This window comes from Setaria italica, chromosome V (assembly GCF_000263155.2).
Source record: "Setaria italica strain Yugu1 chromosome V, Setaria_italica_v2.0, whole genome shotgun sequence".
Taxonomy (NCBI): domain Eukaryota; kingdom Viridiplantae; phylum Streptophyta; class Magnoliopsida; order Poales; family Poaceae; genus Setaria; species Setaria italica.
In genome coordinates this window covers 9582046-9607685 of record NC_028454.1, presented here as the reverse complement: position 1 = coordinate 9607685, position 25640 = coordinate 9582046, and the positions used below count along the sequence as shown (strand labels likewise).

At 43.7% G+C, this 25640-nt stretch overlaps 4 protein-coding genes and 1 long non-coding RNA gene across 8 annotated transcripts; 3 read left to right on the top strand and 2 right to left on the bottom strand.

Moving 5' to 3' along the window:
* Window positions 1-564: 564 nt before the first annotated feature.
* Window positions 565-6357, top strand: LOC101780953. Of its 2 annotated transcripts, none has more exons than XM_004968239.4 (11): window positions 565-669; window positions 1988-2172; window positions 2398-2579; window positions 2692-3393; window positions 3518-3574; window positions 3849-4194; window positions 4276-4475; window positions 5124-5200; window positions 5290-5391; window positions 5487-5673; window positions 5814-6357. In XM_004968239.4, the coding sequence occupies exons 2-11, from the start codon at window positions 1989-1991 to the stop codon at window positions 5901-5903; spliced, it is 2127 nt and encodes a 708-aa protein (XP_004968296.1). In that variant the 5' UTR covers window positions 565-669; window position 1988; the 3' UTR covers window positions 5904-6357. The 2 variants fall into 2 exon arrangements, with proteins under 2 accessions (XP_004968296.1, XP_022682100.1); XM_022826365.1 differs by lacking the exon at window positions 565-669 and adding an exon at window positions 676-978.
* Window positions 6358-6669: 312 nt separating this feature from the next.
* LOC111257217 lies at window positions 6670-7480 on the bottom strand. The gene is made up of 2 exons (XR_002677614.1): window positions 7197-7480; window positions 6670-7069 (listed from the first exon to the last, which is right to left on the bottom strand). It is a non-coding gene; the product is annotated as an uncharacterized LOC111257217 (long non-coding RNA).
* LOC101780551 lies at window positions 7330-9596 on the top strand. Its single transcript, XM_004968238.3, has 2 exons — window positions 7330-8303; window positions 8796-9596. Exons 1-2 carry the CDS (start codon window positions 7444-7446, stop codon window positions 9439-9441), a joined length of 1506 nt encoding a protein of 501 aa, XP_004968295.1. The 5' UTR covers window positions 7330-7443; the 3' UTR covers window positions 9442-9596.
* Window positions 9587-11851, bottom strand: LOC101780153 (dehydration-responsive element-binding protein 2A). 2 transcript variants are annotated; one of them, XM_004968237.4, is made up of 2 exons: window positions 11437-11851; window positions 9587-10682 (listed from the first exon to the last, which is right to left on the bottom strand). In XM_004968237.4, the coding sequence occupies exons 1-2, from the start codon at window positions 11499-11501 to the stop codon at window positions 9968-9970; spliced, it is 780 nt and encodes a 259-aa protein (XP_004968294.1). In that variant the 5' UTR covers window positions 11502-11851; the 3' UTR covers window positions 9587-9967.
* A 2104-nt stretch (window positions 11852-13955) lies between these two features.
* On the top strand, window positions 13956-25395 carry LOC101775022 (protein BREAST CANCER SUSCEPTIBILITY 2 homolog B). Of its 2 annotated transcripts, none has more exons than XM_022826297.1 (32): window positions 13956-14254; window positions 14365-14430; window positions 14576-14755; window positions 14896-14961; window positions 15094-15198; window positions 15325-15456; window positions 15568-15690; window positions 15795-15929; window positions 16010-16135; window positions 16221-16346; window positions 16494-16628; window positions 16728-16856; window positions 16961-17092; window positions 17236-17361; window positions 18327-19191; window positions 19276-19316; window positions 19394-19521; window positions 19608-19750; window positions 20179-20301; window positions 20386-20622; window positions 20701-20782; window positions 20876-20926; window positions 21015-21090; window positions 21229-21340; window positions 22381-22452; window positions 23226-23409; window positions 23481-23663; window positions 23779-23921; window positions 23988-24050; window positions 24132-24342; window positions 24518-24685; window positions 24782-25395. In XM_022826297.1, exons 1-32 carry the CDS (start codon window positions 14074-14076, stop codon window positions 24836-24838), a joined length of 4701 nt encoding a protein of 1566 aa, XP_022682032.1. In that variant the 5' UTR covers window positions 13956-14073; the 3' UTR covers window positions 24839-25395. The 2 variants fall into 2 exon arrangements, with proteins under 2 accessions (XP_022682032.1, XP_004971694.1); XM_004971637.2 differs by having other exon boundaries at window positions 15559-15690.
* Window positions 25396-25640: the final 245 nt, after the last annotated feature.

Here is a 25640-nt window from a genome sequence, read left to right as displayed (position 1 = left end):
TCGCCAATCCCCCTCCCGCATGCGTTTTTTTTTTCCGCACACTCGGGTGACGATGCCCGCCTAGTCGTCGTGGGAGCACTCGACGCGGAGGAACCGGACGTGACCACCGTCCGTGAGTTCCCCGACCTCCTCGATGCCGCCCGCGCCGCTGAGTGCCACCCCGTCCAGAACCTCCTCTTCTCCGGCTGCCACCTCGCCATCAACAACCTCTCCAACCAGCTCTACGATGTCTCCTGGGACATCATCCTCATCGACGCCCCCGTGGGTAGAGTTACCCATCCAAGATCCAACTTCTTCTTCCATTATCCTCTTCTCTTGTGTTACGGGCGGGAGGTGGGCAAGCCAAGTAAATAGGTCTAATTATGATAATGTGATTTTTTTTATTATTATTAGGGTAGTTTTTAGCGTTCTGCTGTGGGCTGATATGTTTTTGGGGAAAAAAATTTTAGCATAACTTCTAATATCTCATTTTGGGGAAATTTTTTTTGAGAAACTTTTAAAGTTGCTCTAACACAAGGTAGCAGTCCACATTCAATAGAGGCAAGAGCAAATGGAAAACTAACAAAATAGTCAAGCATTATGTCAACCAGTATTTATCAATCAAATAAGCTACCAGCCAAGGATAGTCATATGCCACGTTCTGTCAACCGCGTCCCAGCGCCCGGGCAAGTAAGCGATCCCTCCCCTCCCCTCCGCGCCTCGATCTGGGCCCGACCCATGCTGGTTTCCCCCCGTTTCGGTGGGGTTTTAGGAGGGTTTTGTGGTCGGGGACGATGTGGGCACGGATCGGCGCTCGCTTGTGTGCGGGTGGCGCGGCGGGCGATCCGGCGCCGTTTGGAGTAGTTTGGGGGGCTAGGGTTTGTGGAGGTGGGGCGGAATGCGCAAACATGGGTTGCAACTGATTGATTGAGGTGGTGATTTTTGGGGGTGGAGTTTGCGAGCTTTATAGCTGCGGAACTGCGATTACAATCCCACGAGGTGCTAGTTGGTTTTGCGTGTATTTTCTTTTGTGTTTTGCGCATTTGGCGAGGGGGACGTTGCCGCTGATTCGAATTTGTGGATTTTTTTTGCGTTTTTTTTCAGACCTGAATTTACTGTGACAGTTAATCGCGTGTAAGTCGGATGATTTTCAAAGCTTGGCCACCCTGAAGTGCTGGGATTTTGGTATTTTCTGAGGTCGGGGTTTGTGGAGGCCATATTTTAACTGTTGAATTTGATTTAAATTTGCATATAGCCAAGCACGGGAGCGTGATTCACTGAATCTCGGAAATTACTCCAATTTTCTGTGCGGCATTCCTGTAGCAAATGATGTGGAGGACTTGAGTAGCCTTTGACCCTTTCTTTTACTGGAGATCTTGTTGCTATGATCCCTTTGTAATTGTTCTGCGTGGGCACTAAAGTAAACATGGTGGATTGCATACAGCTTACCTGATGTTGAGCGGCAGTGACTTATGAGATCAGCATGATATGAACGTTGGTGCTGATATTTGTGTTAGGATTGTTTCTTTTGGGGGGTTTTGTTATTCCAGGTGCTGATCCAATTGAACCTGCACATCACATATAAAATTTGAATTACTTTGGTTGTTTAAATTGGTCTATATGGGGTATTGAATTTTTTCCTTCTAGCTTACCCCTGCATGTATAATATTTGTGCCTTTTTGAACTTTCAATTATCAAAGAATGGGTGTTTGAAGCAAGATCGATACAAGAACTTGTAACTGAAGTTTCTAACTTGTAGATTTTTTTTCTCCTTTTCCTGTTAGTAGATGATGTTCTGTATATCACTTCCCTTTTTTATCTATATTTTGTATCTCCGTGGTGGCTCTAGTTGTGTTACTGATTCCAAATCTGTGTTTAGCTGTCTAATATTACTCTGTGTTGCTACCTGTGATAAGTTATCTCAGTACCAAGTTGTTGCTCCAGCGCACCAGCATGTATGCATATTATTAATGTTTGCATTTTGCATGCTTTTTATATTTTTTTAAAGAATGGGTGCTGGAAGGAAGACTGAGACTTTTTATGCTGGAACACCAAGTACACCGGCACGAACCAATGCATGGTATGGGACCTATTCTGTTGCTGCTCGTAATCTCCGAGAAGATGAGCTAGGAGGAGTGATCTTCGGTTGCAAACACAACACGATGAATGAATGCCTCACTAAACAGTTGTTTGGTTAGTAAATTCGTTTCCCCCTTATTTTTCTGAACTAACAATTCCTTTCCACCTTATAATGTAGTGTCATTACTGCAAATAAATCATCATCCCATAAAACTATGAACTGCCATCATCGCATCAGTCAGTTCTTGTTTTCTGGAACATCGACTTGTGCATCATCGGCATTTCATTCTACCTCTTGCCTGATTGGAATGGATTGGCTTGCTGTCTTTTGTGCAATAGGTTTGCCTTCAGGCCATATCTCATATGTGAAGAATGTTAAACCTGGCATGCCTCTATTTCTGTTCAATTATAGTGACCGAAAAATGCATGGAATTTTTGAGGCTGCATGTGCTGGCAAGCTTAACATTGATCAATTTGCTTGGAGTGATGGTGGTAGAATAAAGACACAATTTCCTGCACAGGTATCATCAAATAACAGCCCTCCATATATACGGCACCGCAAATTCACACATCTGTTTATGGTTAATCTGGTCATAAGTTAACTGACTTGTGAGTGACTTATGTATTCTTAAGGTCCTTGTCTCTATGAAGACTCAGTGCTATCCAGTTCCAGAGTCTCACTTCAAAAGTGTGATCAGTGACAATTACCATAGACCTCGGCACTTTTACTTTGAGCTAGACCATGCACAAACAAGTGCTTTGATATCTTTGTTTAAACCTGCCCCTGTTCATGATGTTGCAAACAAATGGGATCCTTCAAAATCTCTGCAATCTCCAACAACCAAAGCATATCTTAATCCTGGCCCAACAAAGTCTGAGTTCTATACAAAGGATCTTGATCCATTTGGTGTTTCATCTGAATCGCACTGTGTTGCCCCTTATAAGTTGGCTGATCCAGAAGGTGAATATGCTAGTGCTTGTAGAACATCAACAATCCACCTTGACAATGAGTCTTCTAAATGGGATGACTTGGATGATGCTGCGACCAAGGAAGGAACAGAATCTGTCAACGACGACCATCAACATACCAATCCACCACGTGAAGAACAGCATGACACAGTGGCTGTTAGGCAGAAGTTACAAGAACTGTTTGTTTTGCGACAGCAGGAGGCCCAATCCTCCAATGGCACTGTTGATTCTGCTTCAGATAAATCAATGCCTCAAGAAGCACAGTATGGTGCTGCTCTCCCAACAGACCCACCTGATTCCACCTCAAAGGCTGATGCATCTATTGAAGACCTGACATCATTGGGGAAATATCATGGAAATGCTGAGGTGCTTTAAGCTAATGCTATTCCTTACTCTTTGACTGCAACTATTTTCATATTTTGTCCTGTATGATTTGTAATGTTTGTTTGTCGATTATGTCCTGCTAGCTGACATGTCTCATTGTCTGTAGCTGCTCCACATCATCAATGAATTATCCAAGAGAACCCGAGCAATGGAGAAAAAGCTGGTACTGTTTATGTGTAAAATTCAATAGCATCATTATCTGATAGAGAAGAAAGTGTGTATATATGAAGTTACTTTCCTCATTCACTTCAGCTTTGCATTGGCATGTCCATTGTTATGGTTGCGCAGGTTTTGAATCTAGCTCAAATGTTCAACAGAATTATGGAACTATACATGATATGTGTACCTGTTGATGTGCTTGATGTTGAGTTAATTATGGTATTAATGCACGATTTATGCGCAATCTCCCTCCTAATTGCGGTTCTTCTATGTACCAGGTTGAGTCGGATAAAGAAAAACTGTTTCTGAGGGAATCAGTAAAGGACGCAGAAAGAAAAGTTCAGCAACTGGAATACAAGTTTGAAAAACTACAATTAAACTATAACTCTTTAGCGCCACTCGTTGGTGGACCATATGATAATGTGGAAGGACCATCAATATTTATACTGGGTGGCTACAGGGGGAGTACTTGCTTATCATCACTGGATGCCTTTTGCCCCAGAACAGACAGACTAGTGCCATTATGTCCAATGAGCTCAGCCCGTGCATATGCAGCTGCTGCTGCACTGAACAATAATATCTATATTTTTGGCGGTGGGGATGGCAGTACATGGTATCACTCAGGTAGCATTCTAATACGATCGAGTGTCTAAGTGTTTTATATAAGTTCCAAGCTGTTAACAATCTGCATTTCTGTTATTGAAGTGGAATACTACAGCAGGGGAGAGAACCAATGGATGACATGCCCACGCTTGAAACACAAGAAAGGAAGCCTTGCTGGAACTACGCTGAATGATAAAATATTTGCAATTGGTGGGGGAGATGGATCTGTGGTTTTTTCAGAAGTGGAGATGTTTGATCCAGCACTTGGGAGATGGATAGACAGTCTGTCTATGCGGCAAAATGTATGGTATCACAGTCACTCCCTATTGCATTTGTCGTATTATTACGGGGCTTTACTACCTGTCTACTCTGTCTTCTCGGTGTGATATTTAATAAGGTTCGGGATCCATAAGACAGCAGAAATGAAAATGAAATTTTGCATAATGTAGGTGTTTGAACTATCTTATGAATTCATCATCGTTTACCAGTAGAACAGTACGATGCTTTTGCGATTATCATATTGCCATATTATAGTTTACTCATCACAAATATGTAAGATTGTTACTTAGTACAGTAAGATTTATAACAATCTAACGCATTAGAATACAGATAGCTGCTTGAGCATTAGAACGGTGAGTGGTGTATTCTAGGGCGCCTGTATTATTTGGACACATCTAATTTCATGTATTTTTTTAGAACTAGCGTAGGTCCTAGATATTTTCAAATCTAGAATGTATCAAACTACGATGGTAAACTGCAATGCATGTCAGCATATTTTCTGGAGAGAATTGGATGCCAGATCATGTGATTTACTGATTTTCACGGGATTTTGTGCTCTGTAGGATAAGGATAACGTTCAGTGAACATCAACTGATTCCTTTTTCTAGTTTACCATCAATTGTTTGATTTTGGAATTAACATTCATGCTTTTGTATGCTATGTTGTTCCAGCGATTTGCTCCTGCTGCAGCTGTATTTAACGGCTCTCTCTATGTAACTGGTGGTTATGATGGCAATATGTACTTACAGTATGATCCCTCACCAATGTCTCCATGTTATAATTATGGTTTGGATATCATTTTTGTACTCTCCCATTGAACAAAATTGTAATACACAGATCAGCAGAAAGGTATGATCCAAGGGAAGGTTTCTGGGCTCTGCTTCCAAGTATGAGTGTAAGAAGAGGTTCCCACTCAGTAGCTGTCTTGGGGGAAGCACTGTAAGACTCTCTCTTCGCTGGATGCAATCCCTTTTATCATACGTGATGTGACCTCACTGCTGTAACATAAAACTTACATGCTCGACTCATTGCAGATACGCTGTGGGAGGGTATGATGGAAGCAATAGGATCTCTACCGTAGAGATTTTTGACTCACGTGCCAATTCATGGAGGATGGGCAGCCCATTCAGCATCGCGAGAGGATATGGGTGTGCGATTACAATGGATGATAATTTGTTCTACATTGGTGGCATCAACGATGCTGGAGAAACCATCGATACTGTAAGTCTGCCTGCCATTATTATTCCATTGTTCACCTTTCCCGAACTTGGTAAATAAATCGATCCAGCGATATTATTCCATTGTTCATCTTTCTCGGACTTGGTAAAGGACCCTTAACCCCTTCTATTGTTGTTTCGCAGGTGGAAGTTTACAATGAGAGGCAAGGCTGGTCAGTCTCGGGTTGCCAATCGGTAGGGGGGAGGGGCTTTGCCTGTGCTATTGCCGTTTGACAGGACTGCGGGTCTCATCGTGCCAGTCTTCTCCAGAGTTGTCGATCAGCCCTTTGCCTGTTCTGTACATTGCGATACCTAGGTCAGAGTATCTTCTCGGCTTCTCCCCAATAGTCACTGGGTTGAGAAATTTTGCCCCCTCCTTCCCCCCGTCAACTGATATACAGACAAAGCCATTCCCGTAGTATAGCACCACCAAATGGCTAAGGCCACCCGTAGCATGTTCTGCTACGTGTTCAGGCAGTTTGCTGATGTTGTGGCGATTTTGAGAATCTATACATGGTAGGCGATGAGACGTAGATGGTGCGGGAGCTATTTGAATTCTGATGTTAGGAGAAGTGAGTTTTGGAGCATCGTTTTGTTGCTATGCAATTGTGGATATGATTGTTGCAAGGGAATCGTTGGGATCGCTTTCCAGTTTGTGCCGGTAAACCGATAGCATTACTATTTTCTCCATCGTGACATTTTAGTCGAGCGGTTGGTGGAATCTTGGACTCATGACTCCTGAGGGGCAGTACAGTTTTGTTTGTTGAAATGAAGTGCTACGCTGCTAAGCAAGGAATATGGTCCTAACGTTCGGTCATTTGGCTTGCCAAACTGCCTATCCTAGGAGCATATATGCGACGGGACTGCGAACATGTTGCTTGTGTGAGATTTCAGAAGGCAACTTAAACCGTGATCCGTTCAGGGATGCCATCAGTAGAGCTGTCGAACGCGAGCCCTGGTTGCGCATTTCTGGGCATATTTTTGCGTCTGATGATGCTTGTTTGACTGCCAAGATATCAGTATCCTTGGTTTCGTACTCATGGGTGTTGCACAAATAGGATTTCTTAGCGACAAGTGTTAGCTACGACAGAATGCGCGGGAGAGAATAAAAAACCTTTGGATTAATCCTCAAGTTAGAGGAGGGCAAATGATGCGCGACTGGAGCCGATAAATCCTAAAACCACACGAGAGCAGAAAATCGAGATTCTTCCGGCTCCGATTGCCAATCGACAGCACAAGTTTCCCGTACAAGACTAGCATCCTGCATCCATCCCTCGACCAGAAAGGCAGAATCTGTCATCACGGTTTCACCCATAATTTTGCAGTGCAACACTAACCCTGGACTCGATCAGGAGACACACCAAGTCACCAACCAGTCGCTGCACCCAATTATCCAGGATCTGCAATAACATATCTGCTTAGCATCGCCCTTTTCCCAGCTTTCTTCTTTCAAACAACACTATATTCTCTTCGTTACAGAAAGCATAAATCACCAACTTGAGTTTGAAGTTCGTTGCAGCAATTTACCTTGTGCTCTGCACGGAAGTATAAAGGGAGATTCCTCAAGGTCCAATTGACAACAGGAATTCTTAAAACCAGACACTAGTTATCAAACAGAGAATCTGCTTTGCCCCAAACTTTGCCGGGCCTTACTGGACTCAATCATTGGCGCCCAAAATTTCATCCATAAAACATTGCCTTCTTCCTCTATAAAACCAACCTATTCCCTCCATCGATCAAACCACCACCAGCTTAAGTTTCCAACACTAAAGCAATGGCCTCCAACTTTGCTCCTGATGCATGGGCTTGGATCACCAGCCTGCCCCAGTTCTCCCAGTGGCGCACCAACGCCATGTCCCTTTGTATTTGCACCACACCATCAGCATCATCACAGCCAACAATGAACCTCTCAGTTGTGAAAAACCTTCCCATCCCCCAGCCATCCTATGTTACCTTCTCCATCTTTGCAAACTACAGTGTCCCGATTTCACTGTGGACGTCAAAACCAGTCCACCTGAAAACAAAGACACAGCAAACTCTAGACGAACAAGATACGATACAGGTGTTCGTCGACGTTGTCAACTCAGTGCTGAGGTATGGTCCAGACAAGAAATCATCCTTTCGGTTCCCTGGGGCACAGCCTCATGGCAACTTCAAGGATGTGTTCAACATAGTTTTCTTGTCCCTGGCCTTCCTGGTTTGCATCTATGAGGCTCCTCGTGATCTCCGTCCTGGATGCTTGGATTCATTGAGAGCCCAGCTTACTGGTTCAAAGTGCAGAGATGCTGCAAAGAACCTTGTTAAAATGCTTGGGGCAAATCTTGAGGACCAGTGGATGCAGACAATGAATCTTGCAGTAACTAACTGGATCATTGAGCTGAGATCCTCAAACCACTCATTTGGGGTGCCATCACCACTGTTCTCACATGCGCTCTCAGCAAACGGGCTCTGGAAGGTCCAGCTCTACTGTCCAGTCATAGCCATGGGCATGGAAGAACCTGCAGAAGCAACACAGGATGAGCGCCTTCTCTTCTCACTAGTTTATCAGCAAGTCGAAAGTGTGATTCAGCTAGCTTACAGAACAGTCAGAAGGGACAACTGGATAGATGTTGAGGTGAAGGTGGATAACATAAGGTCAGTGATTTTAACATATAAGGATTTGACTATTTTTTCTCACATTAATCATTAAATCACTATTAATTAGGGTTCAATTTTCCATTCTTTTCCTGGAGTAGCAAGAACAACTTGATTTTTCAGTTCAAAGGTAAAAAAAAATAATATTAACGGAGATAAGTCAAAATTTGGTTGATCCTAGAGTAAGGTAAAATTGACCTGGTGAAAGCAATCATGTATATATTTTGTAACATGTTCTCACCTATGAACAATGCAGATCTTAGTAAAAGTCCTGTTTGACTAGTCTAAATCAGAACTATCTAGAAATTGATTAGCATACTGTAATCTAAAAGCTGGATTGTTTCACTGATTATGATTAACCGTGGAAAGCATCTTTTTACAGAAAAATACAAATAAAAAAAGCACTATTTGTCCACATACATGAAGTCATGAACTATCTAAGAAAAGGGAAACAAAGTAAAGAACAACACTTACTTTTGGCTTTCATCACAGATGTGATGTGGATTCTTTAGTCTCTGAGACCCTCATGGCAGAACGCGGATATGGCTCTGAGGAGAAGCACTTCCCATCACGTGTCATGCTGCAAATCACACCTATGCAACAATCTGATGTACTGTCTGTTTCAGTCGGCAAGTCCAACGATAACCCCACACATGAGTTTGGTATTGAGAAGGGTTTTGAGGGTTCGTTTGATCCCCCAAATTCATTTGGTCTTAAGGCATCAGTCACTGAAAGCCTTACACTGGCCATAAGGCCCTGGAAATTTGAACAGTCTGTGCATGGCAACACTGCAACCTTGAACTGGTTTCTTCATGATGGTGTAAATGGAAGGGAGGTTTATTCTTCAAAGCCTTCAAAGCTTTCGCTCCTTCAGCCACGGGCCTGGTTCCGTGACAGGTACTCAAATGCATACCGCCCATTCACAAAGCAGGGTGGCGTCATTTTTGCACGTGATGAGTATGGAGACAGTGTCTGGTGGAAGATCTGTGGTGCAACATTAGGAAAGACGATGAATTGGGAGATCCGAGGCTGGATTTGGCTAACCTACTGGCCTAACAAACAAAGGACTTTTCACAGCGAGACAAGGTGGCTCGAATTTAGAGAATGCCTGCAACTTCCCCTTACAAATTTATCATAAATCACTTGTACTTTCAATAATCTGTATAGCTGTGTGGGATCTAAGTATTGAAAAATCCATGCATGTATCAGGCGCAAAAAAGTAATCTTACTTGGAATAATTGTATAGCTGCATGGGATCTTAAGTACTGAAAAATCCATCCATGTATCAGGCACAAAAGGTAAGATTACTCTATTGTAACTGAATGTGCCGTTACAGAGAAATAACTTCCTCATATGACCGTTTGAGCAATTTAATGCAATCCTAAAGTCTTATACGGTCTCCTCACAACTCCTTTTCTCAAGCTAACTTGAGTCCTCCCGAGCAAATGTGCAATATTAACAACCAAGAGAGCTCATTAAACATGGACTCATTTCCTACTATGGTACAGGAACTCAACACACAGGACAACTTCTTGTACTGGTTGGCTCATAGTATAGCTATGTCTCAGTAAGATGAAAACCACAAATGACTACAAGGCTTCAGGCCGAAGCGTTTCCTAACAGCTAGAACAAAGTTATTCCTACTGCTCCGCATGACCACACTTCTAATATGCAAAAAGACTAAATCCATCATCTCCACCAAGACATTCTTCATGTACTTCAATTTTTTTATCTGCATTCAATTCTATAATTATCATCTCAACAACTTCTTCGACGTTGAAGTAGTCATAACTTACGTTCCCTTCTTTCTGTAAAACAATCTCCTCAGACTGAAGTACCTCCACGGACTTGCACTCCACGTGGATACTTCCCAAGTCATCGTTCGCTTCTGCCTTCACCTCATGCACCTCAGTCTCCACAGATTCCACCTCATCCTTCTCATTAAACCCGTGCAATGCAGCAGCTGGTACACTAGACGCCAGCAAAGAAAGTGCTGACGTGCAACCAGAGTTGGCATCAGCAGAGTTCTCGGGAAAGTTGACACGTGCCTTGGGACCATACATCGCCTTTGCCGCCTCGTCGTATGCATGAGCAGCCTCCACAGCAGTAGGGAATGAGCCTAGCCACAGCCGCTTGCCACGGTTGGGCTCGCGGATCTCGGCCACCCATTTGCCCCAAGTCCGTTGCCTCACGCCGCGGTACGGACAATTCCCATTCTCAGGACCTCCTTTACCCGCCATGCACCCTTTCTTGGAACCCTTGGCGGGCGCTTTCCTGGAGCCACTCTCATCCTGGAGCTTCTGGTTCTGCTCCTTCCACCACTTGATTGTCTCAGCAATGGAGTCAGGGCCAGTGCTTTTCCTCCTCATCCTCTTCTTCCTGACCCAACAAGGCAAACCATTTCATAAGCCCCAAAGCCAAAACATTCAAATAAAAATCATTGGATATACAAGTCATCTATGATCTATCTAATAAGCTTCAAGCGAAACTAAAGGAGTACTCCTCTTTCATTTCTCCAAAGGCCAGCAGTAATCAAAGCCAACCAAAGAAGACACATATGGAAACTGTATAAAAGAGGCAGCTTTTTCCCCTGTGTATGTGCACAAATCAGCCCTTCCACCATAGCAGCATTCCAGATAGCAGTCAGCGTGCACCACCAAGAACACGGAAGATTTTCACATCCACCACCAAAGGACAGTATCACCTCACTCAATTTCAGAGTCAGACACTGCCCCCGCAGATCTTTTTGAACTCTAATTCCCCACCAAGCAGTTTGACGAAGAAACATCACCTACTCTGTTTGGAAACAGATACTAGAAGAGAACATACTTTGCAAAAAATAGTTGCAGGAGCGCAGGGAAGACCAGACCGATTTGGCCCCACAAATCCACCGCCGCAAGAGACACAGCGAGATGGACAAGCTCCAGGTCAGCACGAGCACTCGGCAACACCAGCAGCTACCAAGCACGAGCGCCGCCGGAACAGCCGTCAAATTCAGTCAGCGCCCCGCTGCTCCGCGGCCAGCCGCGACAGCACCGCCCCCAGTGCCCCAGCAATGCTCGGCGACTAACTCAGCGCGCGAGAGGAAGAAGAACGCGGGGGTGGAGAGAGAGAAGGAGGCTGCGGTACTCACCTGAGTTGCCCCCCGGAGCCGGAGGAGTCCCCTTCCCCTCCCTGGGCGCCGTGTCCCAGGTCCATGGAAGAGAGAGAAGGGAGATCTCCCCCTCCCACCCTCCTCCTCCTCCTCCTCCCTAGATTTCCTCCGGCTGCTCGCTCCCTCCCACCCCTGCCTGCCTCCCTAGTCCCTCCCTCCCGCTGGCGGTGGTATCCTCGTTGTTTCTTCTATGGGCACCAGCCAGATCTTCTACGGCCGGAGCGTCCCCCTGGATCTCTCCCACCTCCCCTCCACCTCTCCACCTCACACGCCCCCCGCCTCGTAACGCGGCAGGTGTCGGTGTCCCGCACCCGCAAGCGCAGCGGCAGGCCTTCCTCTGACGCTGCCGCCGCTTCGGTTTTGACGTGGACGCCAGCTCGCGGTGCGGCTAACCTGGCGGCTGGCGGTGGGCGGGGGGGCGGGGGCGTGGTCAACACAAGCGTTTCCAATTCCACCCACCAGCGTCACGCATCCGCCCGCCCGCCGCCCTGCGAGCCTACGCATTCTCGTGTCAGTCTAGCGGTATCTCTGTTCGATTTTCGGATGTCGTGTCCGTGCAACGAACTTTGGACGGGGGATTCCATTCCTTGGAAGAAAGAAACTTTGGCTGGCCTTGGCTCTTGACGATGGATGCGGCGGCTGACGGTGTCATCGCCCATGGGTATGCTGATGGTTATTTCGTGGATGGTTTTGGTTTGGGTTGCTTGTTACCACAGTTAATGATCGTTCTAGCCGTGTGTAAATTTTGTGTTGAAGGGACGTGATTTGTAATTGCATCGTATAGTAGTGGCAAGATACTATTTTTTCAAAAACTGATTTCTAAAAATTTTTGGAAGTTGAAAGAATGTATATATTTTATATACACATCGATTTATCAAAAAAAAATACCAACAAATTTTTGGAGACAAATGAGATATACACTCGTGAAGATTAGATTTGCCTGTTGTTGACATCAACGAGAAGTAGAAACTGACAAACATTAATAAGATCTTGGAGTACCGGATAAGACATACGACCCTCGTGAAGTCTAGATGTGGCGTCATAAGGTAGGAGCACCTAACTAAAACACAGGAACAACGTGCATGGACACATTTTGTTTTGTCATGACTTCAATGACCAATGGAAGATGGCTTCAATGATCAATGACCTTTTCATGTTGATTTAAAGTTGTATCTTTTAAAAGTTGTTATACGAGTCAACGAAGGTTTAAAGGAATGTATGTACCATATTTGCTCTATTAATAAGAAGTAGGGAACTGGCATGACGGTAGCGAATATGAAAACACTAATAAGATTTTGAGCATCGGATATATCCTCATATACTCTAGACGTGCATGCTGCTGAGATTGGAGCACCCGAGCAAAATATGGGCAGATGCATAAACGTATTTTTATTTTGTCGCAACTCAATAACAATGACAAATGACATACTCAGAGAGGATAACTGTATAATAAATAGAAGATGAGTTGAACTTTTCATACCTTTTTCCTCATACCAAAGCCCCATCAGCTCAAGTTATTCGAGTAATGAATAACGTTTTCTTTTTTCAGAAATGATGAAAAATACGTTATTAATATTTTCATTCCTCCTTTGCGCTTTGATTCTCCTAACTTCAAGCCTCGTGTTGTGTTGTTAAGTGATTGTTTCTTTCAGTTTCTATGTAGATATAGCTCTTGCACAACTTCCAATGTACAAGGGCAGGTCCCGAAGCGGTAGATTTACCAACTAAACTTATATTTCACGGTATATGTCGAGTGGTAGTTCTTAGAAGGTACAACAACTAGAAGAGAGATGGACGTGTTTGGATGAGAGTCATGTAGGCACAACAACTAAGCAATCAGTCTAGATAACGGTTGATAGTTATGTAGAAGCACTGCGTTTGGATTGCAATCGTGATTTAGGAGGTAGTGAATTATTGCTGTCCCGCTCTTGCCAATCTTTGATTTGGGATGTAGTACGCTAAATCTTGATCGTGCGACGGTTTGACTAGAGGCAGCAACCAAACGTGCTGCCAGGAGCGAAAAGAAGGACTGGTTGATCAAAATCTGCGAGGGTACCTCTGTGATTTTTTGCTTCCACGGATTGAAAACCATCGGTTTTGTGCGCTTGCGTCGGGCCTTCACCCAGATCGTCACCGCCGTTTCGGCGCCGTGCCGGTAATCCCGGCCGGCTAGGCGGCCCTGTACAGACAGGTGGGGAGGAGGAGTCACGCCGTCACACGGGACAGGTGGGAGGACAACAGCAGGCGGCTGATCCCGGGTGGGGTAGCACGGCGCCGCTGAGAGAGAAGTTTGGTAGGGCGGCACAGGCACGTCCCGCGTCTGACTGACGTCGTCGTCATTCCTGCCGCGGCGGGCCGGCTGCTGCTGGGCCGTGAGGCCCGCACACGCATCGCACGCAACAACGTCGTCTCCACTTCATTGGGCCCAGTGGCCCACCGAAAACGGAGAAAAAGCGTCACGCCGCAGAAGGAATCCACAGCCGCTCCCGCGCCGCTCGGTCATTTCCCTCCCACTCCTCCGCGCGCCCCATTTCGATTTTCGAATTATTTCCCTTTCTCCGTCTCTCCCCCGTCTCCGTCGCCGCCGCTACGCCTCCTCGCCGCGGCTCAGGAACCATGCCGAGCAAGTGGCAGGTCTGGGGCCAGCCCGACGGCAGCCTCGTCTGGGTCCCCGCGCCCGACGCGCCTCCCACCCCGCCCCCGCTACACCCGTCGGCGCCGGCGGTGGACGCGGCGGCGGGTCCGCCTGATCCTGCCCTTCCTCATCCGCCGCCGCCCGACGGCGCGCCAATCGAAGGTTCGATCCCCATCTCCCTATACGCCCCTGCATTCGCGTCGACCTTAATCATTGATGGAATGATGATGGCTTGCTAACAACTGATCCGATCCCCTCTCCTCCGCCGTCAGAAACCCTAGGCCCGGACGGCGCCGACGGACGCCGCCTCCCCTGCATGACCGACCTATTCTTCCAAGGTACCCGCCTCCTCTCCACACACGCGCGCACGCGCGTTATTCTGTGTCTTTGTGTGTGTCAGTGTCTGCCGCTTCCGGCATTTTCGTAAGTGGTGCGGTGTCTAACTGGGCGGCGGCCGCCTGCTTTCCTTGATGGGATCCGCAGCGCTGGACAAGCTGATTGAAGGCAATGGAATGGATGCACTGACTGAGGGTGTCAGTACGGGTGGACTGTTCTCCACTGGGTCGGGGAGGTCGGTGGCTATCAGCGGGAGGGCCGTAAGGAGGGCCAGGGTGTTGATCGGTGATGAGGTGGAGGAGGCTACTAACAATAACAGGAAGAGAAGTAAGAGCTTTTGCGCCTGACTGCGGTTTGATTTGGTTGAATTGTTGTGTATTGTTAGATATTTGGTCACTTGGAATTGGCACTGTTTATGTTCGTTTCTCTGTGCCTTCAACATTGGGTTGATGGATTTTCTATTGCAGAGCAACCATTTGGTGATGATGCTAGTCTAGAGGGTGAACAGACAAGCTTTGATGTTCTGTTGGCAGGTTAGGCTTCTTTCACCTTGTCTGTTCTGGAGATTAGATTGGATCTTGCAACTAGAAACAAGGGGTGCAAGTTTTTATAATTTTTATGAAATTCTGTGAGTCCATATTGATATAGTATAATGTGAAATTCAGGTGGTGCACATAAAGATAACTTGTTGCCGATGTTCCAAACTGGATCAGGCAAAGTAGTCTCACTCAGCAAGGACTCGATTCAGAAGGCAAGAGCTGTTTTAGAAGGTAGGAAGTGCTTTCTTATTTCGCATGCGATGACATTTAGTTGTCTCTCTGGGGTTTATGTTTGTTTCATATTGTGTACTAGGAAAACATGTCATTAGTAATGAGATACCTTTCTCTTCTTTTTAGAAAATGTCGAGAGTGCCGCTGGTGCCAGACAACCAATGTTCCATACCGGTACCGGTAGATCGGTCCTAGTCAGCAAGAGCTCCATTGATAAGGCGAGAACTGTTTTAGAGGGTCAAGCGGTCGCAAATGAAGGTTAGTTTTATCCTAATAAGAATTCTATATTAAGAAGCGTTGAATATTTTGCTGAATGATTCAAGACATGCCTTATTTTGTGATTAACGAGCACTATTTCAGGAAATGTAGGAGGCCCGGATGGCATGGAACAGTTTCCAATGTTCCAAACTGGTTCAGGTAGAGCTGTATCAATCAGTATGGCATCTGTACAGAAAGCTAAGGCTGTGCTAGATGAAAATAATATAAATACAGGTAAAATTGATTATTGTACTATTTACATTTACTATAAACTTTTTGCCTAATTACTTCAGAATGGGTGCCTTCTTAGTGTCATGATGCAATTCCTCAATTGTTAGGAAATGTGGAGGGTCCTGGTAGGCCTGATCAATCTCTGATATTTCAAACTGGTTCCGGAAGACCAGTCTTGATCAGTGAAAGATCCATCAAGAGATCTAGGGCTGCGCTGATGGATGAAGGTGCTGAAAATATTGGTAAGATACTAAAATTGGACTATATGTCTTTGCACTTTTCTAAATTCACTTGTGATAATAAGTGTTTACTTTGTGTGAAGGACGATGGGATACTGGCTGCCAGCTCCCAATTTTCCAAACAGGACTAGGAAGGTCTGTTGCTGTTAAACAGAGCTCAATTAAAAAGGCAAGGGCAGTTTTGGAGGATGGAGATGTTAAAAGAAGTGGTAAAAACACTTATACAAGCTTAATTTCTTTCTTTACTATCAATGCACAGGATTCATTAGTTTTACCTCCCTTTGTGAGATTCAGGAAATGGAGATACCAATGTTTGCGCTACATCTTTCCAATTTGAAACCCCAACGTCTGTATTAGTGAGTAGCAGTTTGATTATGAACGACAGAACTGTTACACCAAAGGAAAATACTTCAGTGCAAGGTATATATACATTTCCCGAGTTCATTGTGAAAACTTGTCTCTTTTGTGCCATTGTGTGTGCCATTTATTCAATATATTAACAACACAAAAATAGCATTATTAATTACATCTTACATGTTTCTCACTTGATAATCTGTTTTCCTGCAGAAAAATGTTACAAGGATGATGGCCACTTGCCCTTGTTTCAGACTGGGTCAGGGAGGTCAGTTACAGTAAGTAAGAGCTCAATTAAAAGGGCAAGTGCAATTCTGGAGCCAAGGAACATTGCAAAGGAATTGGAAGGTACATCATGCTCAAAACATTACATAGCACCATTTTGTAATTGTCGTCCACATGTATGTTTTTTCCTGACTAACATGTTTTCTACTGTGATTACCTCAGATGAAGCTCAGCTAAATGATGTTTGTGCCACCTCAATAATTAAAACTGGACTTAGAAGGTCTATCTTAAGCGAGAACCCAAGAGAAAATGCACAAGTTGTCACAGGGACTAAAGAGGCTGTAAAAAGAGGTACATTTATGTTCTAAATTGAAAGTTCTTTCACTTGGATTCAAAGTTCCTACAGATGGCTTTTGTGTAGCCTTATAAATACTGACATGTCTTGTGCAAACCAGTAAATAGTGACGTTGGAGATGGCTTTGCTGAAAACCCAATGTTCCAGGCTGGAATACAACAGTTTTCACCTGAGAATGTAAGTTCAAGACATAGGGCCATCCTCTTGGAGCAAGGAAAATTTGCAACAAAAGGTATCTCTTGAAATACTAGGTTACACTGTAGTGCTTTGTACACAGCTAATTTTTAGGTAGATTCACAAAACAAACCACACATGATACACATTCTATTCCTTTGTTGATCTGTAAAATATTATATGCAACATTATTTTTGAAAGGATATGAAGACAGTGGAAGTTCATTTCCAATGTTTCAAACTGGATCTGGAAAGTCTGTCTTGGTCAGTGAAAGCTCAGTGCAGAAGGCAAGGGCGGTTTTGGAGGAAGAAGGTGATGCAAACAAAGGTATTTACTATTTTGCATGCATATCAAACTTTACAGGTTATTTTTCTGTGCAGCAACTTTATAGACTGTTTCTTCTGTATAAATATTAGTACTCTCTGTATTAAAAAATACAAGGCATGCTTCTTATGGTCCAGTGTTCAAAATTAGATTTTGACCAAGGTTTTCTCACAAAATATATACTTATACGGTTATACCTATAAAACCCATATATTGTGAAAGCATTTTGAAATATGAATTTAGTTGTATAATTCTTTTACACTAAACATCCTTGTAGTTTTACTAATTATCGTTGAAAGCATCCAAAGTTTGACTTTTCCCAAACAAAATATGTTTTGTATTTTGAATGGAGGGATTACAATTTAGCAAAATTATAATATTATAATGGCAATTTTGATAAATTACTATGTAGTTACAGTTTAAATGCACACATTCTAAAATATCAATTAAAAAAAGAACAGACGGAGTATATCGACAAAAGGCACACCACCATTATGATAAGATATCGTCTTGGTTAATTAAATCTAAGGTCCTATTATTCCTTTTTAGTTGTGAAAATTAAGCTACCAGATACAGTTTACAAAACTGCTAGTAATGAATCACCAGTTTTTCTAGTTGCCATAAACAGAAGAAAGAAAAAATGTTGCATCTTTGTCATAATCTATTTCTTCGGTATGTAAACCATTCATTCTGCCATGCTCATTTAGAGGGGTGCACTTCACTGTTCAGACAGTTGCATCAGCCTTATGGCACGGGTCCAAATTGAAATGTATGACAAATGATAAAATTTCAAGAGCATGACATATGATCAGCGGGCAGTTAAATCAAGTGCTGATATATGGCATGACGATGATGCATTAATTAATAGATAAACTTGTTTCGAAAGGACGTAAATGAGCATGCTTGCACTTTTAAACCTGTATGTATTTTCCCTTTATTTATTGCTGATCTGATTTGTTCTTCGCCAGAGAACTGCAAGTTTGATAAAATGGACAAAAAGTTTCCTGTCTTTGCTTCACCTCTCAAGACAATCTGTACAAGAACAGTAAATGTATCTTCAACTGGTGTTTCTCGAGCTGCTACCTTATTGGGCTTGGAGGAAAATACCCTTTCAACGCAGTTTTTTGGACATGTGGGTGATAAGTTAGGTACAAAGATAACTGTTAATCGGGAAAATCCAGAACAAAGGCTTGATGTTGTATCTGCACATGCAATTTCTGGTGGCCCTCATAAGGATTTTTGTCCAACAGAAAGCCCCATACTTGTAGATAGACATCAGCAGTTCGGATTTTCTAAAACTACCTCTAATGCTGGTGAGCGTTCTATCAGGTTCAGCACTGCTGGTGGCCGATCAATGGCTATTTCTACTGCTGCACTACAACGTGCAAAAAGCCTTTTGGGTGATTCAGATTTAGAGGTTTTACCAAATGAAGTAGGTCGTTCTCTGGCATCAGCTAAAGAGAAGCTACCAGACTCAGTTATTTCTCCAAAAGGAGATGAATCTAACGTATTGCATAGAACTAAAGCAATTGGATATGCTGTACCTGATACCCCTGTAATTAAAGGAACTGCCAATAAGTTGGGGAGGGAATATCTTCCAATCAACGAAATTCCAAAGGTCCCGAAGGCTCCCTCCAGATTTTTATCTGAAGTTGGCAATGCAATTGACACCAAGGACAAGACCCAGAGGCATCATATGCCAGCCGGACCATTGGTTGACATCACTAACTACATGGCTACATGTTCCGGAAATACGGACAACTTTGCTAATGGAAAGAGAATAATCGGAGGAAGAAACTCCATATCTCCATTCAAACGGCCCCGTTCTTCCAGGTCCGTCGATTTGCATCCTCTGTCTAGCAAGTTGTAAACTCCTCGATGTCATGCTTTTGATACATCCTTAATAAAACTGGCTAGGTTCGTCACGCCAATAAAAACCAACAAACTGTCCTCTGCTGGTAAGCTGATGGTGATGTGTAGTTATGCACATTCTCCAGATTCATTCCTACTTGATTGGCTGGACTATTGTTCACAGGAGAATCCAAAGCAGCGTCAGCTCAGATCAGTCCCTGTAGGACAAAGCTGTCTGCATGTTATCCTTTCCAACATCAAAGGAAAAGTTGCAAAGAATATTTTGGTGGTCCTCCTTGCTTCAAATATTTGGTACATACAGTTTTGCATCCTTACATTTCATTTTGAAGGTGTGTTGTTTCCTCAGTCTTTTAACTACAAACCTTTTTTGTGACCAGACTGAACATGTAACTGATGACGTGAAGCTCATGGATGCAAAAAGAGCTGAGAAGTTTAAGTTTACGCATATGGGTGCTGGGGCAGAAGACTTTCAGAAGATGCTGCTCAAATGTGGTGCTTCTTTATCATATGCAACTAAAGAGTAAAGATCGTTCTTGGATGTCATGTTCAAATATTTCATGCTGATGATACAAGATTGATCTTTACAGGGCATTTGAATTGTGGGATAGAGATGTGGTATTTGGATAGGGATATGGGGCGATATAAGGCTAACCCTTAATAGAAAAGAATGAAGGGTTCTACTCAACAATCCACTAGAAAAGAAAAAACTGTAAATTAAAACAAACGCTGTGTTAGGTTAACTAACTTGATAATGGTGCTGTTGCTCAGCCAGTGATAGAAAATGTCATTACCTTTCCAGCTTATGAACTTTTGTGGACCTGTTCATTTAAGTCTTTTTGCTAGGGTTAATGTATATTGACTTAGATGTTCTGCATGCTGGATGCCAATAAAATTATGAGAATGTTTAGACATCCTGGATATCAAGTCACTTTGGTTTTCTTGTTTTAGATGGGTCAGTAACCACTATAAATGGATTGTGTGGAAACTTGCTTCACTCGAGAGATGCTACCCAACTAGAGCTGCTGGTAAATTCTTGACGGTTGACAATGTTTTGGAGGAGCTTAAGTACCGGTGAGATGATATGCATGCCTTCTATTTTCCATTTCAGTTGTATGGATGCATTTCATTTTATTCATGAAATTTCATGGATTTTAGGTATGACAGAGAAGTGAGCCATGGTCATCGGTCAGCAGTAAAAAGAATTTTAGAAGGGAATGCTTCACCATCTTTGATGATGGTCCTGTGCATTTCAGCTATTTACTCTAGTCCTGACCAAAGTAACAATAAGTTGGAGGTTGACAAGGTAGATAACAATGAAGACAGCAATGAGAATAAAAGCTTGTCAGCAGCTAATAGAAACATGCCTGCAAAAATTGAGTTAACTGATGGATGGTATGTGGTTGCGTTCACTTATTGCATTGAATTGAAACTGAAAGACACCAACAATTTCCAGTGTCTGCCTCTTCACAGGTATTCACTCGATGCATCGTTAGATATGGCACTTTCAGAACAACTAGCGAAAAGAAAGCTTTTCTTAGGACAGAAGCTTCGGGTACTATGCTATTTTCACTTCTCATGGGGACATGGCTATAGTTAATTTCCACCTTCAAATGTGTTTGACCTAATAGGCGTTCCATCTTGGCAGATATGGGGAGCTTCTTTATGTGGTTGGTCTGGACCTGTGTCATTTCATGAGGTTTGCCTGATCCCCTGATCCATTAATTAGCCGCAAATAAGGACTAACATGTAATCAAATGTCTTTGTTGACAACATCATATTTTCAGGCATCTGATACTGTCAAATTAATGATCCACATAAATGGCACCTATCGTGCGAGATGGAATGAGATCTTGGGATTCTGTATGTGCTTGTTGTACTTAATTTCTTTTAAAGATATCATCTTGAGTACTTGTAACTGAATATTTGCACTCCGCCCGCATTATGCTTATGCCTTGTCAAACTGTTATATTCTCTTTGATAACCATTCATACGTATCAGGCAATCATGTTGGGCTCCCACTGGCATTCAAGTGCATAAAAGCTTCTGGTGGTAGAGTTCCTAGGACACTGGTTGGAATCACAAGGATATATCCTGTTCTCTACCGGGAAAGGTATACGACTGGATGCAAACTAAGGCCCTGTTTGGAGTCGCTTTTCTGGAACTCGCTTATCTGGCAAGCAAGCTTATCTGATAAGCCGCTGCCTGGAGAATCTGCTGTCTGAATAAGCAGGGTGTTTGGCAATCCTGATTATTTTGTGTCGATTGTCTGTCCTGGTTGGTAAATTGACCTGAATGCCCCTAAGGCTGATACTCCTGCTTTTTTTTTGTGACGTTGAGGTACATAACGTAAGAATGCCCTATAACTTTTTTGCTTCTGTAACAGGAGCCATGTCAATATGTATATTTGCTATTTGCTTCAATGCATATTTCAGAGATGGTTAAAATGCCTGTTGGACTGGTGAACCAGAAACATTCAGGGGTGTCCGGCGGCGGGAGGAGCGGCGGCCAGGCAGCAGTACAGTCCGGCGGCGGGGCGGCGTCCAGGCGTCGGTGGTGGAGCCGGATCCAGGGGGGTGGGGCGTTGACCGGCGGAGGTGGCGCCCAGGCGGGGGCGGAGGGTGCGTCCGGCGCCGGGGCCGGCGGGGGCGGCGCCCAGGCGTCCGGCGGCGCGGGCGTCCGGCGGCCGGCGGCCCGCGGCGGGAGCCTGGCAGGGGCGGCCGCCGGAGGTAGGGACGCGGCCCGGCCGACCCCAGGGGCGGCGCCGGGATCTGCAGGGGGGCGGCGGCGGGATCTGGAGCGGCGGCGGCGGGATCTGGAGCGGCGGCGGCGGGAGGAGCGGCGGCGGTCGCCTGGAGGTCGAGGGTACCAGGGGAAAATTTCTCCGCTTGCCCCAGAAGCGTGGTCTGACCCGCGTGGGAGATAAGCGGAGTGCTAGTTGTATTTCAGATTCTCCAATAAGCGGCTTACGTGACAAGCGGAAAATAAGCAAGGTGTTTGGGTGGGTTTATCGCTTATTTTCACCAATAAGCGGGAAATAAGCGACTCCAAACAGGGCCTAAACACATCACAATTGTCAGAAAAGGAACTAGGATCAGATACCCACATGCTAGGTGCTAGGTGAACTTTCTAACTCTCAATTGTGTACTTCAGGTTGCCTGATGGTCGTTCTATTGTGAGATCTGAAAGGATGGAAAGAAAGGCGCTGCAACTGTACCACCAGAGGTACTTAATTATGTGACTAGTAAGCAAATATAATTGAATGCACTGATCACCACAACTCCTCAAATTGAAGTAGATTAACTATTAAGCTATCGAAGTACCCTTACAATCACTGATATATGTGCAGCACGTGAAGGAATAAGTCTGGCATGACCCTTTTTGTTCTGTTTGGAACATTCTCAACTTGTTTTGGCATATGAGGACTACGAAGTTATATTATCGAAATGTATTTGTGCTTATCAATTACCTCTGCTCCTCATCCTGGTAGCTCGGGACATGATTCTCTCCCGCCATTGCTTTTTTGAGCAATTAAGATAGCAGTTGTCCTCTTAAATATATAATTAATTGTCTGTTAGATTCGTTTAAGTGTGCACTACTAATATTCATGAGCACTACTGGATTTGTATCTGCAGTTCTGCACAGAGGTTTTCCCTGATAACCAGTAGGCAGGTTGTTTGGAGAAACCATGTTGCAAAATACACTTGCAAACATATTTGCTTCCAACAAGTGGCACCATATAAATGTACACATGCACAGGTGAATGGTGATAGGCTGCTGCAGGTTGCCTGTTGGCACCATTGAATTTTAAGGCAACATTCCCTGGTGTAATGAAATTCGCGTTATTGAATCTAGATTGTTGCATGGAATTAGTTAAAGTTCATTCAGAGCAGAGCCCTGAAGTTCTTGGATCACAGTTGGTTTTAATTTATGGTTCTCTCTTTTTTAATATCACCCCCTTTTAATGCCACTGCAGTAACATTTATCGTTTCTTGTAGAGTATCTAAGATCACGGAAGATATTCTGTTTGAACAGCAAGAAAACTGTGACAGTACAGACGATAATGACGAAGGGGCTAAAATTTGCAAAATGCTAGAGCGTGCAGCTGAACCTGAAGTTATAATGGCAGGCATGACCTCAGAGCAGTTGATGCATTTCTCATCTTATAAAGAAAAACAGAAGGTAAATAAATGCGGCTTCTGTTAGTTCATATTTATATGGAAAGTTGCACATGCTATACCAATATGCTGCAGGTGGTTATGCAAAACGAAGTAGCTAAGAAGGTTCAAAAGGCCCTTGAAGTTTCTGGCCTTAGTTCAAGAGATGTTACACCATTTTTGAAAGTGAGGGTGATGGGCCTTGTCAGTAAACTTTCTGCTTCAACATTCAGTAACAAGGAAGGGTTAATAACAATTTGGAATCCTACTGAGATGCAGGTAAGGCACAATCATCAGCAATGTTTAAGTGTGGCAAACATCTTATTCTCTGTTGAAAAGGGAAGCGATGATTTTTTGGTGTAAAGCACTGAAGCTTCATCGTTGCTATTGACAGAAAGCCGATCTTGTGGAGGGACAAATTTATTCTGTTACAGGATTGATGCCTTCAAACTTTTGTACTAATCTCCTCTACTTGCACGGTAGAGGATCTTCTACAACATGGAAGCCCTTAGCATCAGCTCAGACTACAGATTTTAGGTAAGAGGCATGGCTGCACTCTGATTACATTGCATCACTCAAAGTTAACCATGTTTCTTGTTCCAGACCATTCTTCACCCCTCGTAAAGCAATCGAACTGTCGAAGTTTGGTGAGGTGCCACTTTCAAGGTCAGTCTAATTCCAAATTTAACCTTCTGAATCTGCTCCCTTGTATTGATGAACCTGTTGAATAATCCTTGTTTGTTTCAGTGAATTTGACGTTGCAGGTGTTATTTTATATGTTGGCAATATTTATTTATGTGACAACCAGAAAAGGCAGTGGCTATTTTTAACAGATGGATCTAAATTTATCTCTGAACAAATGTCTGAAGAGCAAGATTGTCTTCTAGCAGTTAGTTTTTCTTCCCCAACCACTGGCGAAGACTCTGCATTATTTAGTTACACCCTCTCTGGAAACACAGTATGTGATATTTTGATTGTGGTGTCTTATTTTGAAACCTCTAAACTAAACGCCACTTTGTGGAAATCGTCACTTAGACATTTGATGGTCCTTTGCAGCAGTTTATTACATTTGTTCAGATTTAATCCTTTCAAAACAAATGCAGTTTTAGCTTAGTTCTAAATTTGTTGCACAGGTTGGTTTTAGTAATCTGGTCAAGCGACAGAAAGACCAGATGAGGCAAATATGGGTAGCTGAGGCAACAGAGAGCTCTACCTACACTCTTTCCCATGAAATTCCTAGAAAATCTCACCTAAAAGAAGCTGCAGCTTCTGCTGAGAGATGGGCTTCAAGATCTTGTCGTGTGAGTTTCTACTTTATACAGAGACCACAATTAGGTGCTGCATTTTCTGATGTTCCCAATGTCACTCATTGTTTTCCCGCAATGTGACCCTTGCAGAAAATTGAAGAGCTAAAAGAAAGGGTTTTATGTATAGTTGGTGACAGTGGTGGCTGAGTTATAATAAATGCTGCTCCCTGTGACCCTGTCGTTTTTAAATGATGCAAGTATTTGTTTGGGAGTTCTTATCGCCACATCAATATTTCTCACTGGCACTAGTCACTGCTGGTTGGAGGCAATGTGTTCTAATACCGAACCAAGACGTTTGCCAGTGGAATGTTCATGGCCAGTGTGAACAGGATAGGGACATGGAGCATTTTAATGGCCAAAGTCGGCCGTGGCTGCCTGCAGTTTGAAGTTATTTAGACCAGTCCTTAGCAAATGGCAAGATTTTAGCTTACTTGTCACTTGGCCTATCTACAGCCTTGCCCGGTTGAAAACTGAGCAGTCTGCTGTGATACGCGCGATCTCGGGGCTGCCAGGTTTTTACGCTGCTCAGGCTTCATGAGTAACATATTGTAAGCGAGTTGCCTAACTAGGCTCTCTTATTGTTGTACCGATAACTATTTATAATTTGATAAATGTTGTAAAGCTGCATCACCTAACCGATGCTACTGGTACTGGACCGCTGGTCAGCTTTTCCACTGCGTAACGTATGTATGCATCAGTTGTGATATGGTCGCCTGGTCTGGATTATTCCAAAATACACCCTCCCTTCTAAATTATAGTTCCTTTTAACTTTCTAAGGTTCCATCCATTCTAAATTATAGTTTTTTTAGCTTTTTAAGGTTCATAACTTTTGCTATATATCGAGACATAGCGTATGCGATATATCTATATACATAGTTAAATTTATGATTCTTGTAATTTGGGACGGAGGGAGTACTACCTATTAAAAAGTATGTTGTTATAGCTTTTC

What these genes read in the sequence shown, in the direction of transcription:
- LOC101780551 (XM_004968238.3), top strand. Translation starts at nt 7,444, where the DNA reads ATGGCCTCCAACTTTGCTCCTGATGCATGGGCTTGGATCACCAGCCTG. An exon ending in GTGAAGGTGGATAACATAAG is followed by an intron (nt 8,304 to 8,795) that starts GTCAGTGATTTT and finishes CTTTCATCACAG; the next exon opens with ATGTGATGTGGATTCTTTAG.
- LOC101780953 (XM_004968239.4), top strand. Translation starts at nt 1,989, where the DNA reads ATGGGTGCTGGAAGGAAGACTGAGACTTTTTATGCTGGAACACCAAGT. An exon ending in AGACACAATTTCCTGCACAG is followed by an intron (nt 2,580 to 2,691) that starts GTATCATCAAAT and finishes TGTATTCTTAAG; the next exon opens with GTCCTTGTCTCTATGAAGAC. An exon ending in GCTGTCTTGGGGGAAGCACT is followed by an intron (nt 5,392 to 5,486) that starts GTAAGACTCTCT and finishes GACTCATTGCAG; the next exon opens with ATACGCTGTGGGAGGGTATG.
- LOC101775022 (XM_004971637.2), top strand. Translation starts at nt 14,074, where the DNA reads ATGCCGAGCAAGTGGCAGGTCTGGGGCCAGCCCGACGGCAGCCTCGTC. An exon ending in GACCGACCTATTCTTCCAAG is followed by an intron (nt 14,431 to 14,575) that starts GTACCCGCCTCC and finishes TGGGATCCGCAG; the next exon opens with CGCTGGACAAGCTGATTGAA. An exon ending in AGGAAAATTTGCAACAAAAG is followed by an intron (nt 17,093 to 17,235) that starts GTATCTCTTGAA and finishes TATTTTTGAAAG; the next exon opens with GATATGAAGACAGTGGAAGT.
- LOC101780153 (XM_004968237.4), bottom strand. Translation starts at nt 11,501, where the DNA reads ATGGACCTGGGACACGGCGCCCAGGGAGGGGAAGGGGACTCCTCCGGC. An exon ending in GGCTCCGGGGGGCAACTCAG is followed by an intron (nt 10,683 to 11,436) that starts GTGAGTACCGCA and finishes TTGTTGGGTCAG; the next exon opens with GAAGAAGAGGATGAGGAGGA.